Genomic DNA, 18,162 nt, shown 5'->3' on the forward strand with positions numbered 1-18,162 from the left:
TCAATATACTTTTATCACTGAAAAAAATGTACATTCCCCTTTGGTGGGATTTTTTTTTTTAAATCAGAAAAGATTTTTTTGGAAATACAACAAAGACAATCCAGTGAGTTGACATAGAGCAATAAACAATATACATTCGGTTGTACCACAAACGAGAGTTTTTGTTGCACCATACTATAGCATTGCTTTGGTAAGCCACTTATACAGTATACTATTCAAAATAGGGATAGTAAGAATGAGCTACACAGTATAAATTTAGGACCCAGAAAGAGGAAAAAAAAAAAGCAGAAGACCACGAATATGCTTAAGACCAATAAATGTAGCTGTCCAGCTGGACATTGTAGAAGTCTCATCAGAATGAGTCTTGGTGGGATTTTACCGGGCACCTTTTATCATCACAGCACAAATATTTAAAATGATACAATGCTTTTTATTGAAACAAAATCATACAACATTGAAAAACATAGCAGGACATACAACAAAGCTCTGGAAATGTCCTAGATGTTACAAATGAACCGGTGGGGCTTTCTTCCGCTGACGCGTTTCAGAGTTCACTTCATCACAGGTGTTTGGAGTATGACATCTCTACAATACAATTTGAGCATACTGTACATCAAAAATTTAATTCATGTCAATGTCAATACCTATTTATAATAGACATATTTGAATATAGCAGTTACACAATAATGGACAATGGTGAGCATATTAATGCTGTACTGGAATTAAGAACAACATGTAGCGGGTCCTATTTGCCCAAACATCCAAAAGTTAACTAGTCCTCAACCCTTCAAAAAAAGGAGGACTATTTTACTTCTAGTGGATGTTTGTTCTCGACCTATCATTGGTTGAGAACCTGGTAGGATTCATGTGACTTGTTGTTCTCCTACCATTAGATGAGAACCTGGTAGTATTCATGTGACCCGTAGTTCTCCGACCATTAGATGAGAACCTGGTAGTATTCATGTGACCCGTAGTTCTCCGACCATTAGATGAGAACCTGGTAGTATTCATGTGACCTGTAGTTCTCCAAACATTGGATGAGAACCTGGTAGTATTTATGTGACCTGTCATTCTCCTACCATTGGTTTCTTCTACCATTGGCTGAGAACCTTGTAGTATTTAAGTGACCTGTAGTTCTCCTACCATTGGGTTCTCCTACCTTTGGCTCAGAACCTCGTTGTATTCATGGGACCTGTAGTTCTCCTACCGTTTGGTTTTTCTACCATTGGATGAGAACCTGGTAGTATTTATGTAACCTGTAATTCTGCTACCATTGGGTTCTTCTTCCATTGGCTGAGAACCCCGTAGTATTTATGTGACCTGTAGTTTTCCTACCATTGGGTTCTTCTACCATTAGCTGAGATTCTTGTAGTATTTAAGTGACCTGTAGTTCTCCTACCATTGGGTTCTCCTACCTTTGACTCAGAACCTTGTTGTATTCATGGGACCTGTAGTTCTCCTACCATTGGATTTTCCTACCATTGGTTGAGAACCTGGTAGCATTTTTGTGACCTGTAGTTCTCCTACCATTGGCTGAGAACCTGGTAGTGTTTATGGTACCTGAAGTGCCTCCAAAGCTCTTTACAGGCATATTTGCCATTCTCAGAATAAATTCTAGGTCTGTCAAAGGCAGCTTTTATCAACATTTTTACCACTGATGAACCCTCGAAATCAAGGTCTATATATAGGGATAGGCTTTGTTCATATTTCATGTCTGAGGTCTACAACCACTTTACAGAAAAAATATTAAATGCACATATTTTTCCAAGAAAAAAAATGTACGTTTATTATTTTTCTTACACAGGCTTGCAAAGCATTGGACCTGCGATCAGTGGATGATGGGTGCAATGTCAGGCTCCTGCAGACTCTTCCTTAAGCTCTCTGCCTGTCCCTCTGTACAGCAGTGCCACCTTAACAGCATTATGGGCCCCTGGGCAAAGTAATGCACTGGGCCCCTTATAACAGGGAGGAGGTGACCTGTGGCAAACAGTGGGTGTGCCTTTTTAATTTGATTAGAAAATTTAATTAGATTTTTTTCATACATTTTTACATTTTAATTTTGTTACATTTTTTTTTTACAATCTTATTTTTTTTTTTATTTTTTTTTATTTACAATTTTCATTTTTTTTTAAATTGTTTATCGATTTTAATGTAATTTTTTTTCTTTTTTTTTTCACAACACTGTTGGGGGGGGGGGGGAGGGGGGGCTTTGATGAAATATCCGGGGCCTATACAGACACCTAAAGTCTCACTTTTGAGACAGAGAAAGGGACTGAGGACACAGATTCCCCAGTTCCTTTCTGCAGATGACTGAACCGGAGACAGGGGCACAGTTCAAACACAGTAAACACAGTTTACTAGGCTTCAGTTATGAATGAACACAGTGAGGGATCTGTACCGATCTCTCACTGTGTTCACTTAGAAAATGAAAGAGGCATGTCAATTTACATATTTACTGGGCCCTTCCCCACTCTCCATCCTGAAGATCCCGATGTGTGGGAGGCACAGGGGGTGATGGTGGATGTGCTGGAACGTGCTACGTGTTCTAAAGCTGAATGTGCTCAGGCTTTATTCATTGCAGATTGAATGTTATTTCTTGAAAAACAAAAAACAGTGTGAATAGGGAAAGTACTGCATTATGGCCACTAGATGGAGATAAAGACCATACTTATTTCCAGTGATAGCCAACACCGTCATCATAATGCAGTATTTTCTAGGGCTGAAACAACTAATCGATTAATAGACAACTAATCGATTATGAAATTAATTGATAACTATTTTCATAATCGATTAATCGGCCAGTAACAAAATGGGGTTAAAGTTAATGAGTCTGATGATATTTACCAGATTGACCCTTTAATAGTATATATCTCCTCTAATAGTATATACAGTATATCTCCTCTAATAGTATATGCAGTATATCTCCTCTAATAGTATATACAGTATATCTCCTCTAATAGTATATACACTATATATCCTCTCATGGTATATACAGTATATATCCCCTCTAATATTATATACGGTGTATCTCTCCTCTAATAGTATATGCAGTATATATCCCCTCTAATAGTATATACAGTATATCGCTCCTCTAATGGTATATACAGTATATCTTCAATAGTATATACAGTATATCTCTAATAGTATATACAGTATATATCTTCTCTAATGGCATATACAGTATATCTTCAATAGTATATACAGTATATCTCTAATAGTATATATCCCCTCTAATATATACAGTATATCTCTTCTGTCTGTTATTCTCAGAGTGGATTCGATATTTTGCTCCCTAACCATATAGTTGGTTATTTATATTCACCACTGCATATAGAGATATTTAAGAGTAAATTGCCTTTTTTTTTAAACTTTACATATTAACTAAATTATACACCACACCTTTTTTTTAAGGTTATTAACCGATTAATCGAAAACAATAATCGGCCAACTAATCGATTATGAAAATAATCGTTAGTTGCAGCCCTAGTATTTTCCCCATTTTCTTTTTTTAATGAATAACATTCGATCTGCAGAGAGGTTTTTAACTGAGAACATTTGATTTTAATTTGCCCCAAGTCAGTATAGTCATGGTAACTTACGACTCTCTTTGATGGCCTCCCTAGCATTCTGGTTACACTTGCATTTAGTTTTTTGAAATCCTTCCGAGCTTCTTTATAGAGATCATCCATGGCAGCTGATAAATAAATGAATAGAAGCTTTATCACAGTAAATTAATGTCAGGTGGCTTTTCTTTTAGATGATTTTATCACAACAAATACTTTTAATATTATATAAGACAAACTTACACAGAAATGATTTGTTTAGGTCACAAAGATAAACTTCACAAGTATATAGAGTGTATCTAAACCCAAGAACAAAAATGGAATATATTACAAGCTTACCGGTCCTTAAACCTTTCGCCACCAGGTCTGTACATCGTAAGGCTGTAGCCCCTGGAATTGTTTGTGATACTGGCAGGCAGACTCTCCCCCACCCCAGTACAGGCGCCCCCCCCCCCCCCACACACAGACGCACGTGCCCCTTGCCATGAGTTCCCGGGCTCCGCTTGCTTGGGAACGACATGGTGGGTGCCAGTGGGTGCCAGTGGCCAGTGGGTGCCAGTGGTGGGGTAGATCGGACACACGTTTGTTCTTCTCCCCTTCTTGCTGCGACTCGGAAAGCAACGCCGGTCACTTCCAGGTCTGCATCTACATGTCCCCAGCTAGTATAGCTGGTGTTCTATCAGATTAATGCTACCCATCAGATTGTGAAATTGAAGTGACATTCTGACCAAAAATACTTACTGCTCATGCGCGATGCGCACCGTGTTGTGCTGTGGAAGGCATGTTGGAATGCATCGCGCATGCGCAGGAAGTATTTTTGGTCGGAACGTCACTTCTATTGCGCAATCTGATGGGTAGTGGTAATCCGATAGAACCACAGGAAGGAATGTTTTGCAGTGCGATGTGGATTGCAAAACATTCAGTGGAGTCCAAAGGAGACATGGGGGGGGGGGGTCTTTTAGACCCTGCATGTCTCATTACAGAGAACCTGCCATCTAAAAATCACATAGGGGACGTTCTGTTCCCTATGTGATGAAAAAAAAATTAAGTAAAATATTTTTTATATTCTTTTCCCCAAAAAAATGAAGTTACACCCATGCACATACACCCCCCCCAAAAAAAAAAAAAAGTGTTGAGGCCCCCCACCTCCGCATATATGCATGTACAAACTTAAAAGCATGCGTCGGGGCCGTCTACGTGTGAAAACGCCGATTTCGATTCACACATGTTACATTTTGCTGTGCGTGCTGGAGTGAGAGCAATAATTCTATTACCAAACCTCCTCCTCGTAATGCTAAACTGATACCTATAGGGGGCTTTTGAAGCGTCGCCTATAGAAAATACAGGGTACTTAAGTTTGTTTGTCATCATTGCACGGACACACAGAAACTAAAGGTTTGGCATGTTGGGTATCTATTTGCTCGGCGCAACCTCGTCTTTTATATTCTACCAAAAACTTGGCTAGTTTATTGTTTGCCCTAAAATTCCCTTTAGTGTGCTTTTTCCTGACATTGTGTGTTTCCTAGACCTTTGCGGTAATATTGTGTTTTAAAAAAAATAAAAACCTGCCCTGTGCAAGGGTTTTGCACAGAGCAGCCCAGATCCTCTTTTTCTGGGGTCCCCCGCCGGCACTCCTGTCTCCTCCCCTTCAACGAGTGCCCCCCATGGAAAGCGTATTTCTATGGGGGCACCTGTGCGGGCGCGCTTCTGAGTCCTGATGCTGCATTCATTGGCACATACAGTGGGATTCAGCCCTGCCCCCGCTCCTGTGTCACTGGAAAAGCTTATCCTGGATATTAGAATCAAAAAGTATTTTCGGATGCTGGAGAGAAACTACTTTGTATACATCCCTTCTATTTGCAAGATATTGTGTTATGTGTATTTATGTCATATGTCAATGTATGTTTTAGCAATCATCATGTGATGATCTTTTAGTTTAGTTTTTCTTTTATTTTGTATGAATAAAATAATATTTTTTTCAAATAACAATTTTTATTTTTCATGGTCGTAAAACAGAGATATCAGTGCAGGCATACAGCAAAAACAGCAAGGCTCCCAAAATCTGGAGGGCCCATTACAGGGATACAGCATATAGTAACTTGGTATAGGGCGGTATAGCAAAAACAGGCGGTTCGACCAGGGGGTGCAGAGCGGGACGAGAGACACAGAAAGTCAAGCGGCCGCACAATAAACCACGAAGCCGCCCAGGGTCTACTGCTCAGCTCGTATGCCACACGGGAAACAGGACAAAGACCATCAACAACATACACAAAAAAAAAAAAAAAGACGGAGAAAAGAAGAAGAGAGTGAGACAAGGAAGAAGAAACGGAAAAAGAAAAGGAGCTAGAGCGCCAGCGGTCTACATCACCACATCCAAACCGGTTCGCCATCAATCCTCCAGCAGCCGCCATCTCCCCCAGACCAGGTCATGCTCCTCCAGCTTATCCCTCAGTCTGGCTGTCATCTTCTCCATAAGCTCAACATCTTTGATCCTGGTGTATAAAGCCTCCCTTGACGGGGGCACCGGGCATTTCCAGTTTAAGGCTATCAAGCAACGGGCCGCTGTTAGGACGTGCCTGAGGAGCTTCCGACTAGGCCTGGCCAGTGTGGGCTGGGACAGGCCTAATAAAAACAATTTAGGGGAGTGGGGTACTGGGACGTCAAACAAGCGCTGGAGCAGCCTGCGGACCATTAGCCAGTACGGGGCGATCAAGGAACAGGCCCAGTAAATGTGGAACAGGGAGCCCCGCTCCTTCAGGCATCTCCAGCAGCGGTCCGAGGTGGAGGGGTATATTTTGTGGAGGATATCCGGGGTCTGATACCAGAAATAAATAATTTTGTAGGAGTTCTCCTTGTACAATGTGCACATAGAGGACTTGGCTGCCTGGCCCCACACCCCCTGCCAAGTCTCGAGGGAGAGCTCCTCACCCAACTCCCTCTCCCAGCGTCTCATATAGGAATGTTTACCCTTCGTTAGGAAATGATATGTGTTAACAATGCGATATATGTCCGAGATCAGGCCTCTGCGATGTCTGCCTTCCAGAATTATCTGTTCGAAAGGGGAGGGCGGGGAGAGACGCAGGCGAGGGGCTTTAGACTGCACAAAATGTCGAATTTGTAAATAGCTGTAGAACAATTCTTTGGGTAGGTCGTACTTGTCCTGGAGCTCCGAGAAGGACAAAAGCTGTCTTGTTCTGGGATCTACCAGGTGCCCTAAGTGGAACAGATCGCGCGAAGCCCAGGGCCAGGACATCTGATGGGTCAGGCCAGCCGGCAGGAGCGGATTATACAGGAAGGACGTCAGTGGGGAGAACTCCGAATGGAGACTGTGCTCGCGGGAGAGCTTCCGCCAGAGCAGACGGAGGTGAGCCATCGGCCCTAGAAGCCGACCCGAGTCCATCTCAACACTCGCACCCCAGAGGAAACTGTTCGGATGTACCGGGGCTAACCAGATTCTTTCGATCTCCGACCACCTATTAAACGATCTCTGTGGGAACCAGGATGCTATGGCCCGCAGCTGAGTGGCCTGGTAATAACGAACCAAATCAGGAAACGCCAGGCCGCCGTCTGAACGTGCGGCCGTCATAACAGAACTCGGGACCCGATGTCTCCTGTAGTTCCAAACAAATTTCAGCAAGTCCCTCTGGAGTGCGCGTAACTGAGCATATGGAACCGGGATTGGCAGTGTCTGAAACAAGTAAAGAAGTTTGGGGAGGACCACCATCTTAATGGACGTAATCCGTCCCAGGAGAGAGATGTGGTGGGTCTTCCATTTACGGATCAGATCCCTAATCGTCCGAAAGAGGGGAGGGAAATTGGCTTGGTACAGGGTACGGAATGACGGTGTAAGGAGGACCCCCAAATATTTAAGGGAGGAGCTTTCCCATTTGTATGGGAACGCGGAGCGCAAATGGGTCGTCTCAGCCGTGACCATGTTTAGAGGGAGGGCCACCGATTTGGAAGAGTTAATTTTGTAGCCCGAGAGCCCTCCATAGCGGTCCAGCTCTGAGTGGAGATTGGGTAGTGAGATCCTAGGCTGAGTCAGGGTGAGGATAATATCATCCGCGAAAAGCGAAATCTTGAATTCTCTACCCCTGACCGGGATCCCACGGATATCAGGATTACTTCTAATGGCAGCCGCCAGAGGCTCCACGCACAAGGCAAAAAGAAGAGGAGAAAGCGGACATCCCTGGCGAGTGCCATTAGCAATGGAGAAGGTGGAGGATGTGGCGAAGGGGGTCCTAACTTGTGAGGAAGGTGTAGTGTAGAGGTGTTGTACCGCGCGCAGAAACGGGCCCCGAAAGCCCATACGGTGCAGCGTGGCCTCCATGAAGGGCCAACTGAGGCGGTCGAACGCCTTCTCGGCATCCAAGCTTAAGACCAAAGACGCCATGTCACCCCTGTTCGCCACGTCAATGAGGTCAATGACCTTCCTGGTGTTGTCCCCCGCCTGTCGCAGGGGGACAAAGCCCACCTGGTCCTTATGTATTAGGGAAGGGAGGATCGTATTTAAGCGGTTGGCAAGGAGCTTCGTGAAAATTTTAAGGTCAGCATTCAGCAGAGCTATAGGCCGGTAGCTAGCGCAAGAAGTCGGGTCTTTGTCAGGCTTAGGAATGAGGGAAATAAATGAGCCCAGCATGTCGGACGGGACCGGGGTTTGGCGGAGAAAGGAGTTGAACAGTTTGGTTAGATGCGGGCTCAGGAGGGGTAAGAACGTCTTGTAATACTCGTAGGGGAACCCGTCCGGTCCCGGGGACTTATGGGCTGGGAGAGCCTTCACAGTCTCGAGGAGCTCTTCCTCAGTAATAGAGGCGTTCAACTCCTGGAGGTCCGCGTCCCGCAGTTGGGGTAGCACAATGTCTTCCAAATACTGGGCAATACGGGCAGACAGGCCCGGGGTCGGGGGGTTGTGGGGGATGTCAGGCCTATTGTACAAGTCCGTGTAGAAGTCCGCGAACGCGTCCACTATCGCTTGGGGGTGGGTCAAAAGGTCTCCCCCCCTATTTTTAACTTGGGCCGGAGTGGAGGACACTGTGCGGTCTGCCAACTTCCGAGCCAACAGTGACTGTGCTTTGTTTCCCTTGTCGTAGTAGAGTTGACGTAGGCGGACCAGTGCTTTCTCTACCGACCCCAACGCCAGGTCCCGAAGCGTCTGCCTGGCCTGGACAATTTGCTTAAGAGTGGATAGGGAGGGGGATGCCGCAAGACGGGCCTCTAAGGTCGCGAGTCGTTTCTCGGCCAGTAACCCAGCGGCCCGTGCGTCTCGCTTCAAGGCCGAGGACAGGGCAATACAACGCCCCCGGATGACCGCCTTGTGGGCAGCCCAGAGGGTAGTGAGGGAGATGTCTGGCGTAGCGTTCTCTACAAAGTAGTGCCGGAGCGAAACCTCCAGCTCCGCCTTTGCTGGGACATGCTGCAGGAGATAATTGTTCAGCCTCCAGGTACTGGGCTTACGGAGGGGGAGGTCCAAGTCTAGGGTCAGAGTTATGGGGGCGTGGTCAGACCAGGTGATGGGAAGTATATGTGCAGAGCGAGCCGCCCTAAGCGTCGCGTTGTTGACAAAAAAATAATCGATACGCGAGTGTGTGCTGTGGGGGGCCGAGTAAAAAGTGTATTGGCGGTCCTGTGGGTGCAAAGCACGCCAGGCGTCAAACAGTCCCCGCCTTCTGGTGATCTGGCGGAACAGCCTAGAGTCTCTGGAGGTCCTGGCCTGGGGTGCCCGAAGGTCTACAGCCAGGCGGTCACGGAGTGCGGATTGAGCAAGGTTGAAGTCCCCCCCTATCACCAGAAGTCCGGGGGGTGTCTTGAACAGGCGGGAAAGCACCCTGGACAGAAATTGGTGTTGACGGACATTAGGGGCATAGATGACGCAGAGGGTCAGGGCCTGTGTGCGCCATAGACCGCGGAGAATGATGTAGTGGCCTCGTGGGTCCAGGTATACGGAAGTGCAAGTAAAGGGGGTACCCTGTCGAAAAAGAATTGCGACTCCTGCCCTCTTCCGTGGGTTAAAAGCCTGATAGACCCGAGGGAAATATCTGGAGGCAAATGTAAAGGAGTCACCCCGGTCAAAATGTGTTTCTTGGACCAGCACTATATCCGCCCCTGCCTGCCGGAACTCCCTAAGCGCTAGGTGGCGTTTTTTGTTGGAGTTCAGGCCGTGTACATTAAGGGACAAAATCTTAGCCATGATCAAGTAAGGGTGGGGTACAGGGCATACTTAGCTTACTGAGATGGAGGCCTGGATGCCTCGGAAGGAGCGGCGACCACTGGAGGAGAGGCGGCGACCGGGAGAACCGCTGGCAGAGCGTCATAGGTAAGACCAGGGGGGGAGAAAGCCTAGAAAGAAGAGAAAGAAGAAAAACAGTAACAGAATACAAAAAAAAAGAGAACATTATCAAACAGGTCCGGGGGTCCTATAGGGACACCGGATCTGTACAGTTCCTTATCGACTCCCTGACCAAAAAATCCAGGAAAAAAGAACCCGGGTCAGGGAGGCACCAACAGTCCACACCACAAAAGGAACCAACTAGTGCAAAAACCACGGGGGGGGGGGGGGGGGGGCAGAAACCGTCCTGGAACTCAACCGGAATCAGCCCAGGGATAGAAAAATCAGGTGTAGCTTCGGCAATCGGGGGGAGGAGAGAAAAAAAAACAAAAAAAAAAGGAACCCCCCTAAGACGGGGGGGAAGCTAAAGCTGCCAAGGGGAGACGACCACTGGACTGGGCCCGTCCAAGTCACTGATGTAAAGGTGAGTTGCGAGCCGGCTCCGGTCCTCTGTGCCGCTTGGTGGAGGGAACTTTCTGCCAGATCACCGGCGGAGGTGGCGGGGAGGCAATTAGGTCCCAGTCGGGTAACGTGGGGACTGGCAGGCCCAGGGTGTCACAAAAGGGGGCCAGGTCCTCCGGGAATCGGAGGGATGCAGATTTCCCCTGGTTTCTGGCCGTAAGACAGAAGGGGAATCCCCAACGGTAAGGTATGTCCTGGTCCTGCAAGGCTCGAAGAAGGGGCATCAGCAACCGCCGTTTTTGAAGGGTTATCCAGGAGACATCCGGGTAGATCTGGATCGGAGCATTGTCGAACATAAGGTTGCGGATGGAGCGGGATTTACGCATGATGTCTTCCTTGAGGGGGAAAGAATGGATCCGGCAAATGACATCCCTCGGCTTGGAGGCAGGACCTTTGGGTCGGAGTGCGCGGTGGGCCCTGTCCATTTCTATGGGTTTGGCTGGGTCTTCCCCCAACATCCCGTTGAAGAGAGCTTGCAAGGAGGCCTGCAGATCCTCAGGGCCCTCGGCTTCGGGGAGGCCGCGGACGCGGATGTTGTTCCGCCGACCCCGGTTGTCGAGATCTTCCACATGGCGCTGCATATCACGTAGTAGGAGCCGGTGATCTGAGTTCTCCACCTGGGTGCGATGGACAGCCAGCTTTGTCTCCTGGATCTCCTCCTCAGCCATCTCGACCCGTTCCGCTAGGTGTTTGAGGCCGGCGTGCAGTGACTGGATTTCAGAGCGACAGGTAGCCTTCACATCTGCTACAAGTTGTTTAAAGTCTTCTTTTGTGGGGATGGCTGTCAAATAGGCATGCCAGGGGGGATAATCACCGTCGTGATGCCTCGGCGGGGAAAGGGGTGGTGACGGGCGACGAGGGGAACCTCCCTGTCGCGGCCTTGCTGCCAAAGATGGGGGCCAGGACGGTGGGGGATCCAGATGGTCCGACCAGGACGTGGCATGGGGAGATCCGGATAAGGGGTCCTGACGGACTTCTAGCGGAAGTGGGGAGTGAGGACGGACCACCTGAGCATAGGTAGGGTGACTGGCTACTCGGGGTCGGGGCAGGCTGGCATCCCTGGATCGAGGCAGTCTTTGGGCCTTGGGGGGAACGGGTGGCTGCTGCATAGGTGGGGCCCCCCCTTTAGCCAGGGGGGGTGCTGCGGCTCCAGCGGGACGGGAGGGGTCCTCCGTGGCCCCCAGCAGATAGGAAGAGAAAGACCCCACTATGGCCGGGTCCGAGGCCGTCCGCAGCAAGCGGGGGAAGGCCTCAGAGCACTGAGTAGAAGAAGGGGGGGTCAGTGGGGCTGCAGCTCGCAGTCCCAGCACAGCAGAAGATGGGGTGGGAGAGGGGGAACCATCACTCACCCCTGGCTTTCCTCCAGCGTGCGGCGGCTCCTGTGGGGACCAGCGGCCATCCTGGGGGTCCGATCGGCTGCTCGCAGGCAGTGGAGGAGAGCGCCCATGCTGCGTCCCCGACGCCATCTTGAGGTCGCGGCCTACGCCGGATCGCGGCCTGTCCCCCTGCTCGGCCTGGGTGCTCCGGGATCCGCGGGGGGGGGTCAGCGGTGTAGTGCGGGCTGGTCACGTCCCGGAGTGGGGCCGTATGGTGCTCCACGAAGAGGTCCCTCGGGTGCAGCGGGGGAGGAGGCGAGGCCGGACCCCTCCGCAGCGTGGCTGGGTCGGCCGGCGCCATCTTGCGGCCCCCGCTCGGCGATCCTCCCGGCTGAATAAAGAAGGCCTTCAGAGAGGCCGAGGAGCCCGGGGGCGGTTGGGACGACCCCCGGGCGGAAGAGGACCTGGTGGCCCGTGATCTCCCCATGGACAGCGGCGGAGAACCCCCGATATACGCCGATGTAGTGCTGGGCTGGAGGAGAGCTCTCACTCACAGCGTCCTTCCAGCTCGGCTTCCGGACACGCCCCCCCATAAAATAATATTTTTACATATTTCATTAGCGTTTTGCCAATTTAAAGTCCCACCTGGAGGTGTACAACCTTTTCTTCTGAAATTTGATTGACAGCAGCGGGAGCCAATGGCTATTGCTGCTATCGATCTGTCCAATGAGGACAGGGACAGTGGCTGGAGCCGCTGGGCTTGTGCACATCCCTGGAACGGAGGGGCTCAGGTAAGAAAAAGGGGGGGGGGGGGGGGGCTCTGGTTGGCAGCTGCAGCAAAGAAGGTTTTTCACCTTAACCACTTGCCACCCGCACTATAGGCAAATGACGGCTGCAAAGTGGTTTCAAAATCCTGACGCGATCAGGATTTTGAGCCGCTTTAAGGTGAAAAACCACGAGACTTTACAATCCTTTTGCCCACCCGGACCATTTTGCAGCTAAAGGACCAGGCCCCTTTTTGCGATTCGGCACTGCGTCGCTTTAACTGAGAATTGTGCGGTCGTGCGACCTGGCTCCCAAACAAAATTGGCGCCCTTTTCTTCCCACAAATAGAACTTTCTTTTGGTGGTATTTGATCACCTCTGCGTTTTTTATTTTTTGCGCTATAAACAAAAATAGAGCAACAATTTTGAAAAAAATTCAATATTTTTTACTTTTTGCTATAATAAATATCCCCAAAAAATCTATAAAAAAACATTTTTTTTCCTCAGTTTCAGGCGATTCGTATTCTTCTACATATTTTTGGTAAAAAAAAAAAAATCGCAATAAGCGTTTATTCATTGGTTTGCGCAAAAGTTACAAAATAGGGGAGTTTTGGTTTGCGCAAAAGTTACAAAGTCTACAAAATAGGGGAGTTTTATGGCATTTTTAGTAATATTTTTATTTTTTTACTAGTAATGGTGGCGATCAGCGATTTTTATTGTGACTGTGACATTATGGCGGACACATCGGACAGTTTTGACACATTTTTGGGACCATTGTCATTTATACAGCAATCAGTGCTATGCAAATGCAGTGATTACTGTAAAAATGTCCATGGCAGTGAAGGGGTTAAGTGTGACCTAATGTGTATTTTTTTACTGTAGGGGGCGTGGCTTGGCGTGTGACATTACTGATCATCTTTCCCTATGACAGGGAACAGACGATCAGTGACAGGCAACTAGGAAGCACGGGGAGAGGTTTGTTTACACTTACCTCTCCCTGTTCTTCAGCTCTGTGAACCGATCGGGGGACACCGGCGGCGATCGGGTCCGCAGGTCCCGCGGCCACGGAGCTCAGGACCAGGTCGCGAGCCCGGCACGCGCTCGACCCACGGCTGGGCTCTTAAAGGGCAACGTACCTGTACGTTGCCATTCTGCCAACGTATATCGGCGTGAGGCGGTCCTTAAGTGGTTAAATTTGGTGGTTGATCTTCTCATCTTCATAACATGGTGAGGGGGGTAAGATTTTAACCGCTTGCGGATCGCCCACTGTACATTTAGTGCGCTCTGCACCAGACCACGTACCTAGTTCATGGTTAAAAAAGCAATTACTCATCCAAAATATGTGATGCCAGAATACGGTTACTAATGCTGTCCATGAACATTTCACTTCTGCTTACCACCACTGAACCTTCTCCCTGCTGTACAGTATTATTAAAAAATACCCTATATTGTCAAAAGTATTGGGACACCTGCCTTTACTCACACATAAACTTTAATGGCATCCCAGTCTGAGCCTGGGTTCACACTAGAGCATGGAGCGGCCTACAGCAGGAGTCCGGTGCGTCTCCATTCACCATTTCAGGTCCAATTTCAGCACGAATTTTGGGTTGATTTCAGACCTGAAACGGACCAAAAGACGCACAGGGCTCCTGTGCAAATTGGAAATGTGTGAACCAGCTCCATAGAGAGCCGGTCACAATCTCCTGCTGTGCGAATTGGATGTGGAGAATAGACATGTGCGATCAGTTTCGTACAAATCGAAAATTCGTACGAATTTCCCAAACCTTGTACATTCGGGAGGATCCGAAATACGAATTTCTATGCTTCCGAATTGTATACGAAATACGAAAGTTTGTTTATGAATTTCGGATCCAAATTGCGTTACAATGGAAACGTGATTGGTGTTTTGACCAATCAGAGGTTTTCTTCTGCTGCTGAGTGGGGGTTGGGAAAATTACCTTTTTTAATATGGGAGTGGGAGACTGGTACTGGTAGTCGATGGGAGATTCAGAATCGGACAAAATAAGAATTTTCGTTAATTGCGATTATTTGTTATGATGAAGTTAAAAAACAGCACAGCACAGGGATGGTGGGAGCCCCCCATAATGAGCACAGCACAGGGATGGTGGGAGCCCCCCATAATGAGCACAGCACAGGGATGGTGGGAGCCCCCCATAATGAGCACAGCACAGGGATGGTGGGAGCCCCTCATAATGAGCACAGCACAGCACAGGGATGGTGGGAGCCCCCCATAATGAGCACAGCACAGGGATGGTGGGAGCCCCTCATAATGAGCACAGCACAGGGATGGTGGGAGCCCCTCGTAATGAGCACAGCACAGGGATGGTGGGAGCCCCTCGTAATGAACACAGCACAGGGATGGTGGGGGCCCCTAATAATGAGCACAGCACAGGGATGGTGGGAGCCCCTCGTAATGAGCAAAGCACAGGGATGGTGGGAGCCCCTCATAATGAGCACAGCACAGGGATGGTGGGAGCCCCTCATAATGATAAATTCATCATAAGGAACATTCGTAATTGTTACGAAAAGTTAGCGAACCTAACGAAAATTCGTATTTCGTACAAATCCAAATTGAATTTCGGACACGAATTATAAATACGAATTAACCTGCCTAGCGGTATTCCCGAGTCTGGCTCTGGGTGGAATTTCAGTACCACGAGCGGTAACCCCGAGCCAGACTCGGGATCGCATTGCAGGATACAGGGAGACTTACTAACCTAGTCCCCTGGATCCTGCGATGTCCTCCCCGCTGTGTGCGCGAGTGCCGTTGAGCTCCGTTCCCTGCGACATTATGACGCACGGGAGCGGAGATCGGCGCCAAATTCAAAAAAGTAAAAACACATACAGTATACTGTAATCTGTACTGTATAAAAAAAAAAATACACATCCCCTTTGTCCCTAGTGGTCTGTCCATTGCCATGCATGCACTTTTATATTATAAATACTGTTTTTTCTGCCTGGAATTTGGAGGTTGTCCATAGCAACCAAAAAGTGACACTTTATGTCAAAAGTGATTTTAGATCAGCTAGAAAACAGCAATAATAGATTAGAATCACTTGCAGAATTGAGCGATAGAGATTTGTGGGGAGATCCGTCATCAAACACTAAATCTAATGACAGCGACAATTCTGCAAATGAGCAAATTTCAGTGTTTTTGGATTTGATTACATTATTGAATAATTTTTATTATTATTTCTTATAATTATTTATAGTTATTTATTATATTATAATTATATTATATATAATAATTATTAAATATAATTAAAAATAATTATAAACTTTATCATACCGGGGATGTCTACTAGACTCTGGTTTGAACAGATTTAAGAAAGTTATTCCTAAGAATTACAGGCCTACAATATAAAACGCCAAATTTCCATGCAAAATAAATTGTACCGCTTTCAGCACCTAAAATCTGAAATAATCATACCGCCAGGGAGGTTAGCGGCTAATACGAAACAGAACGGAATGAAACTAAACAAATTTATTGACGGCGCACATGTCTAGTGAGGAATACCCACATCCAATTCATGCTAGTGTGAACCCAGCCTTAGACCGCAGGGTTAAATATTGAGTTGCACTCACCTCACCTACTAGAACAATTAAAATTATACCAATGGAATAAGGACTATATTTGGATGTCTCTAGATGTAAGTTCACTCTATACATCAATCCCCCATGAATTTGGACTAGCGGCTTTGGACCACTTCCTATTCCAAAACCAATATATGAGCAATGGACAAGCTGGGTTACTCTTGGAATGCATCAAGTTCTGTCTTACACACAATTATTTTAATTTTGATGATCATATACAGGTGAAAGGCACCGCTATTGGAGCAAATTTTTCTCCCTCATATGCTAAATCTTTCTATGGGCCTCTGGGAGCCCCAATATATTTGGCACGATAACGCCTATTCCAAACACCTAATCTATTACGGCAGGTATATAGATGATGGCAGAAAATGGAAAAAGGACGGCCGCACTCCAAAATAATGCCTTTATTGAATAAAGCTTAATCCCCACATCAATCAGAGACACAGGTCCAGATGATAACTGACGCGTTTCGCACCATTAAAGGCGCTTAATCAGCTACAATTAAGCGCCTTTAATGGTGCAAAACGTGTCAGTTGTCATCTGGAGCTGTGTCTCTGATTGATGTGGGGATTAAGCTTTATTCAATAAAGGCATTATTTTATGCCGCGTACACACGGTCGGAGAATCAGTCGGAATGCGTCTTATCGCACCGTGTCGTCAGATAATCCGACTGTGTGTGGTATGCATTGGACTGATTCCGTCCGAATCTCCGTTGGACCCAATTTTCCAACATGTTGGAAATATTTCCCGACCAACTGGGCCGGTCAGACCTAATCCGATCATGTGTAGAGAATTTTGATCGGACCAAGTGCCACGCATGCTCAGATCAAATTCCTACATCAAAGCTATTGGCTACTAGCCTGAATCTAGTCCCATCGTAACGAAATTACGTCATCACATTCTGAAAGATCGGATTTTTCGACAACTTAGTCCGACCGTGTGTATGCAACAGTTTCGGACACAATCCGTCAGACTAAATTCGACGGACAAAATCCGACGGATTTGGTTGCCAAAATCTCCGACCGTGTGTACGTGGGCTAAGAGTACGGCCGTCCTTTTTCCATTTTCTGCCATTTGACTTTGCTGAGCCGGCACCCTTCATCTCCCACTACTAGGAGGGTGTGAACACAAGCGATACCACCTGGAGCGGTAATTACCTTGATTGGGTATATAGATGATATTGTAATAGTTTGGAATGGCTCTATCAATGACATCCAGGACTTTGTCAATCATTGTAATAACAACCCACTTGGTCTAAGTTTTTATATATGTTACAGACCCTGACAATCTAGCCCAGTGATGGCGAACATTGGCACCCCAGATGTTTTGGAACTACATTTCCCATGATGCTCTGGCACTCTGCAGTGTAGTTGAGCATCATGGGAAATGTAGTTCCAAAATATCTGGGGTGCCAAGGTTGGCCATCACCGATCTAGCCTTTCTTGACTTAGAATTGCATCATATTAATGATGAAAGCCATGCCAGGAACTAGAACTGCACGATTCTGGCCAAAATGAGAATCACAATTTTTTTGCTTTGAATACAAAGATCACGATTCTCGTGGCGTAAAATCTTTCACATTTTACAAAAATAAATTGGGCTAACTTTGCTGGTTAGTTTTTTTTTTTTTTTAATTAAATTCATTTTTTCCCAAAAATTTGCATTTGAAAGACTGCTGCGCAAATACAGTGTGGCATAAAATATTGTAACAACCACCATTTTATTCTCTAGGGTGTCTAATAAAAATATATATATAATGTTTGGGGGTTCTAAGTAATTTTCTAGCACAAGAAAAAAATGATTTTGACTTGAAACCAACAAATGTCAGAAAAAGGCTTATGCCCCGTACACACGATTAGAAATTCCGCCAGCAAAAGTCCGATGTTAGGTTTTTGTACGGAAATTTGGGACTGTGTGTACGCTCCATCGGACTTTTGCTGGCGGAATTCCCGCCATCAAAAGATTGAGAGCGGGTTCTCTACTTTTCCAGCTAAAAAATGCCTACGCATGCTCGGAAACAATTTGACGCATGCTCGGAAGCATTGAACTTAATTTTCTCGGCTCATCGTAGTGTTGTACGTCACGGCGTTCTTGATGGTCAAAAGTACAGAGAACTT

The 18,162-nt window shown here is 47.0% G+C and overlaps 1 protein-coding gene across 2 annotated transcripts in view; it reads right to left on the minus strand.

The window, feature by feature from the left end:
• Positions 1–409: 409 nt before the first annotated feature.
• LOC143990025 (uncharacterized) overlaps positions 410–18,162 on the minus strand; it is a 35,475-nt gene continuing 17,722 nt past the window's right edge. Inside the window, exons 4-5 of one of the 2 annotated variants that reach the window (XM_077490264.1) lie at positions 3,600–3,694; positions 410–585 (exon numbers count right to left, since the gene is read on the minus strand). In XM_077490264.1, the coding sequence (XP_077346390.1) occupies positions 505–585; positions 3,600–3,694 (176 nt within the window). In that variant the 3' untranslated portion in view covers positions 410–504. The remainder of the gene's footprint in view (positions 586–3,599; positions 3,695–18,162) is intronic. The other variant, XM_077490265.1, reaches the window with a different exon arrangement.

Source organism: Lithobates pipiens, unplaced genomic scaffold (genome assembly GCF_037356315.1).
Source record: "Lithobates pipiens isolate NorthernLeopardFrog02 unplaced genomic scaffold, aLitPip1_a1.2 Scaffold_18, whole genome shotgun sequence".
Taxonomy (NCBI): Eukaryota; Metazoa; Chordata; class Amphibia; order Anura; family Ranidae; genus Lithobates; species Lithobates pipiens.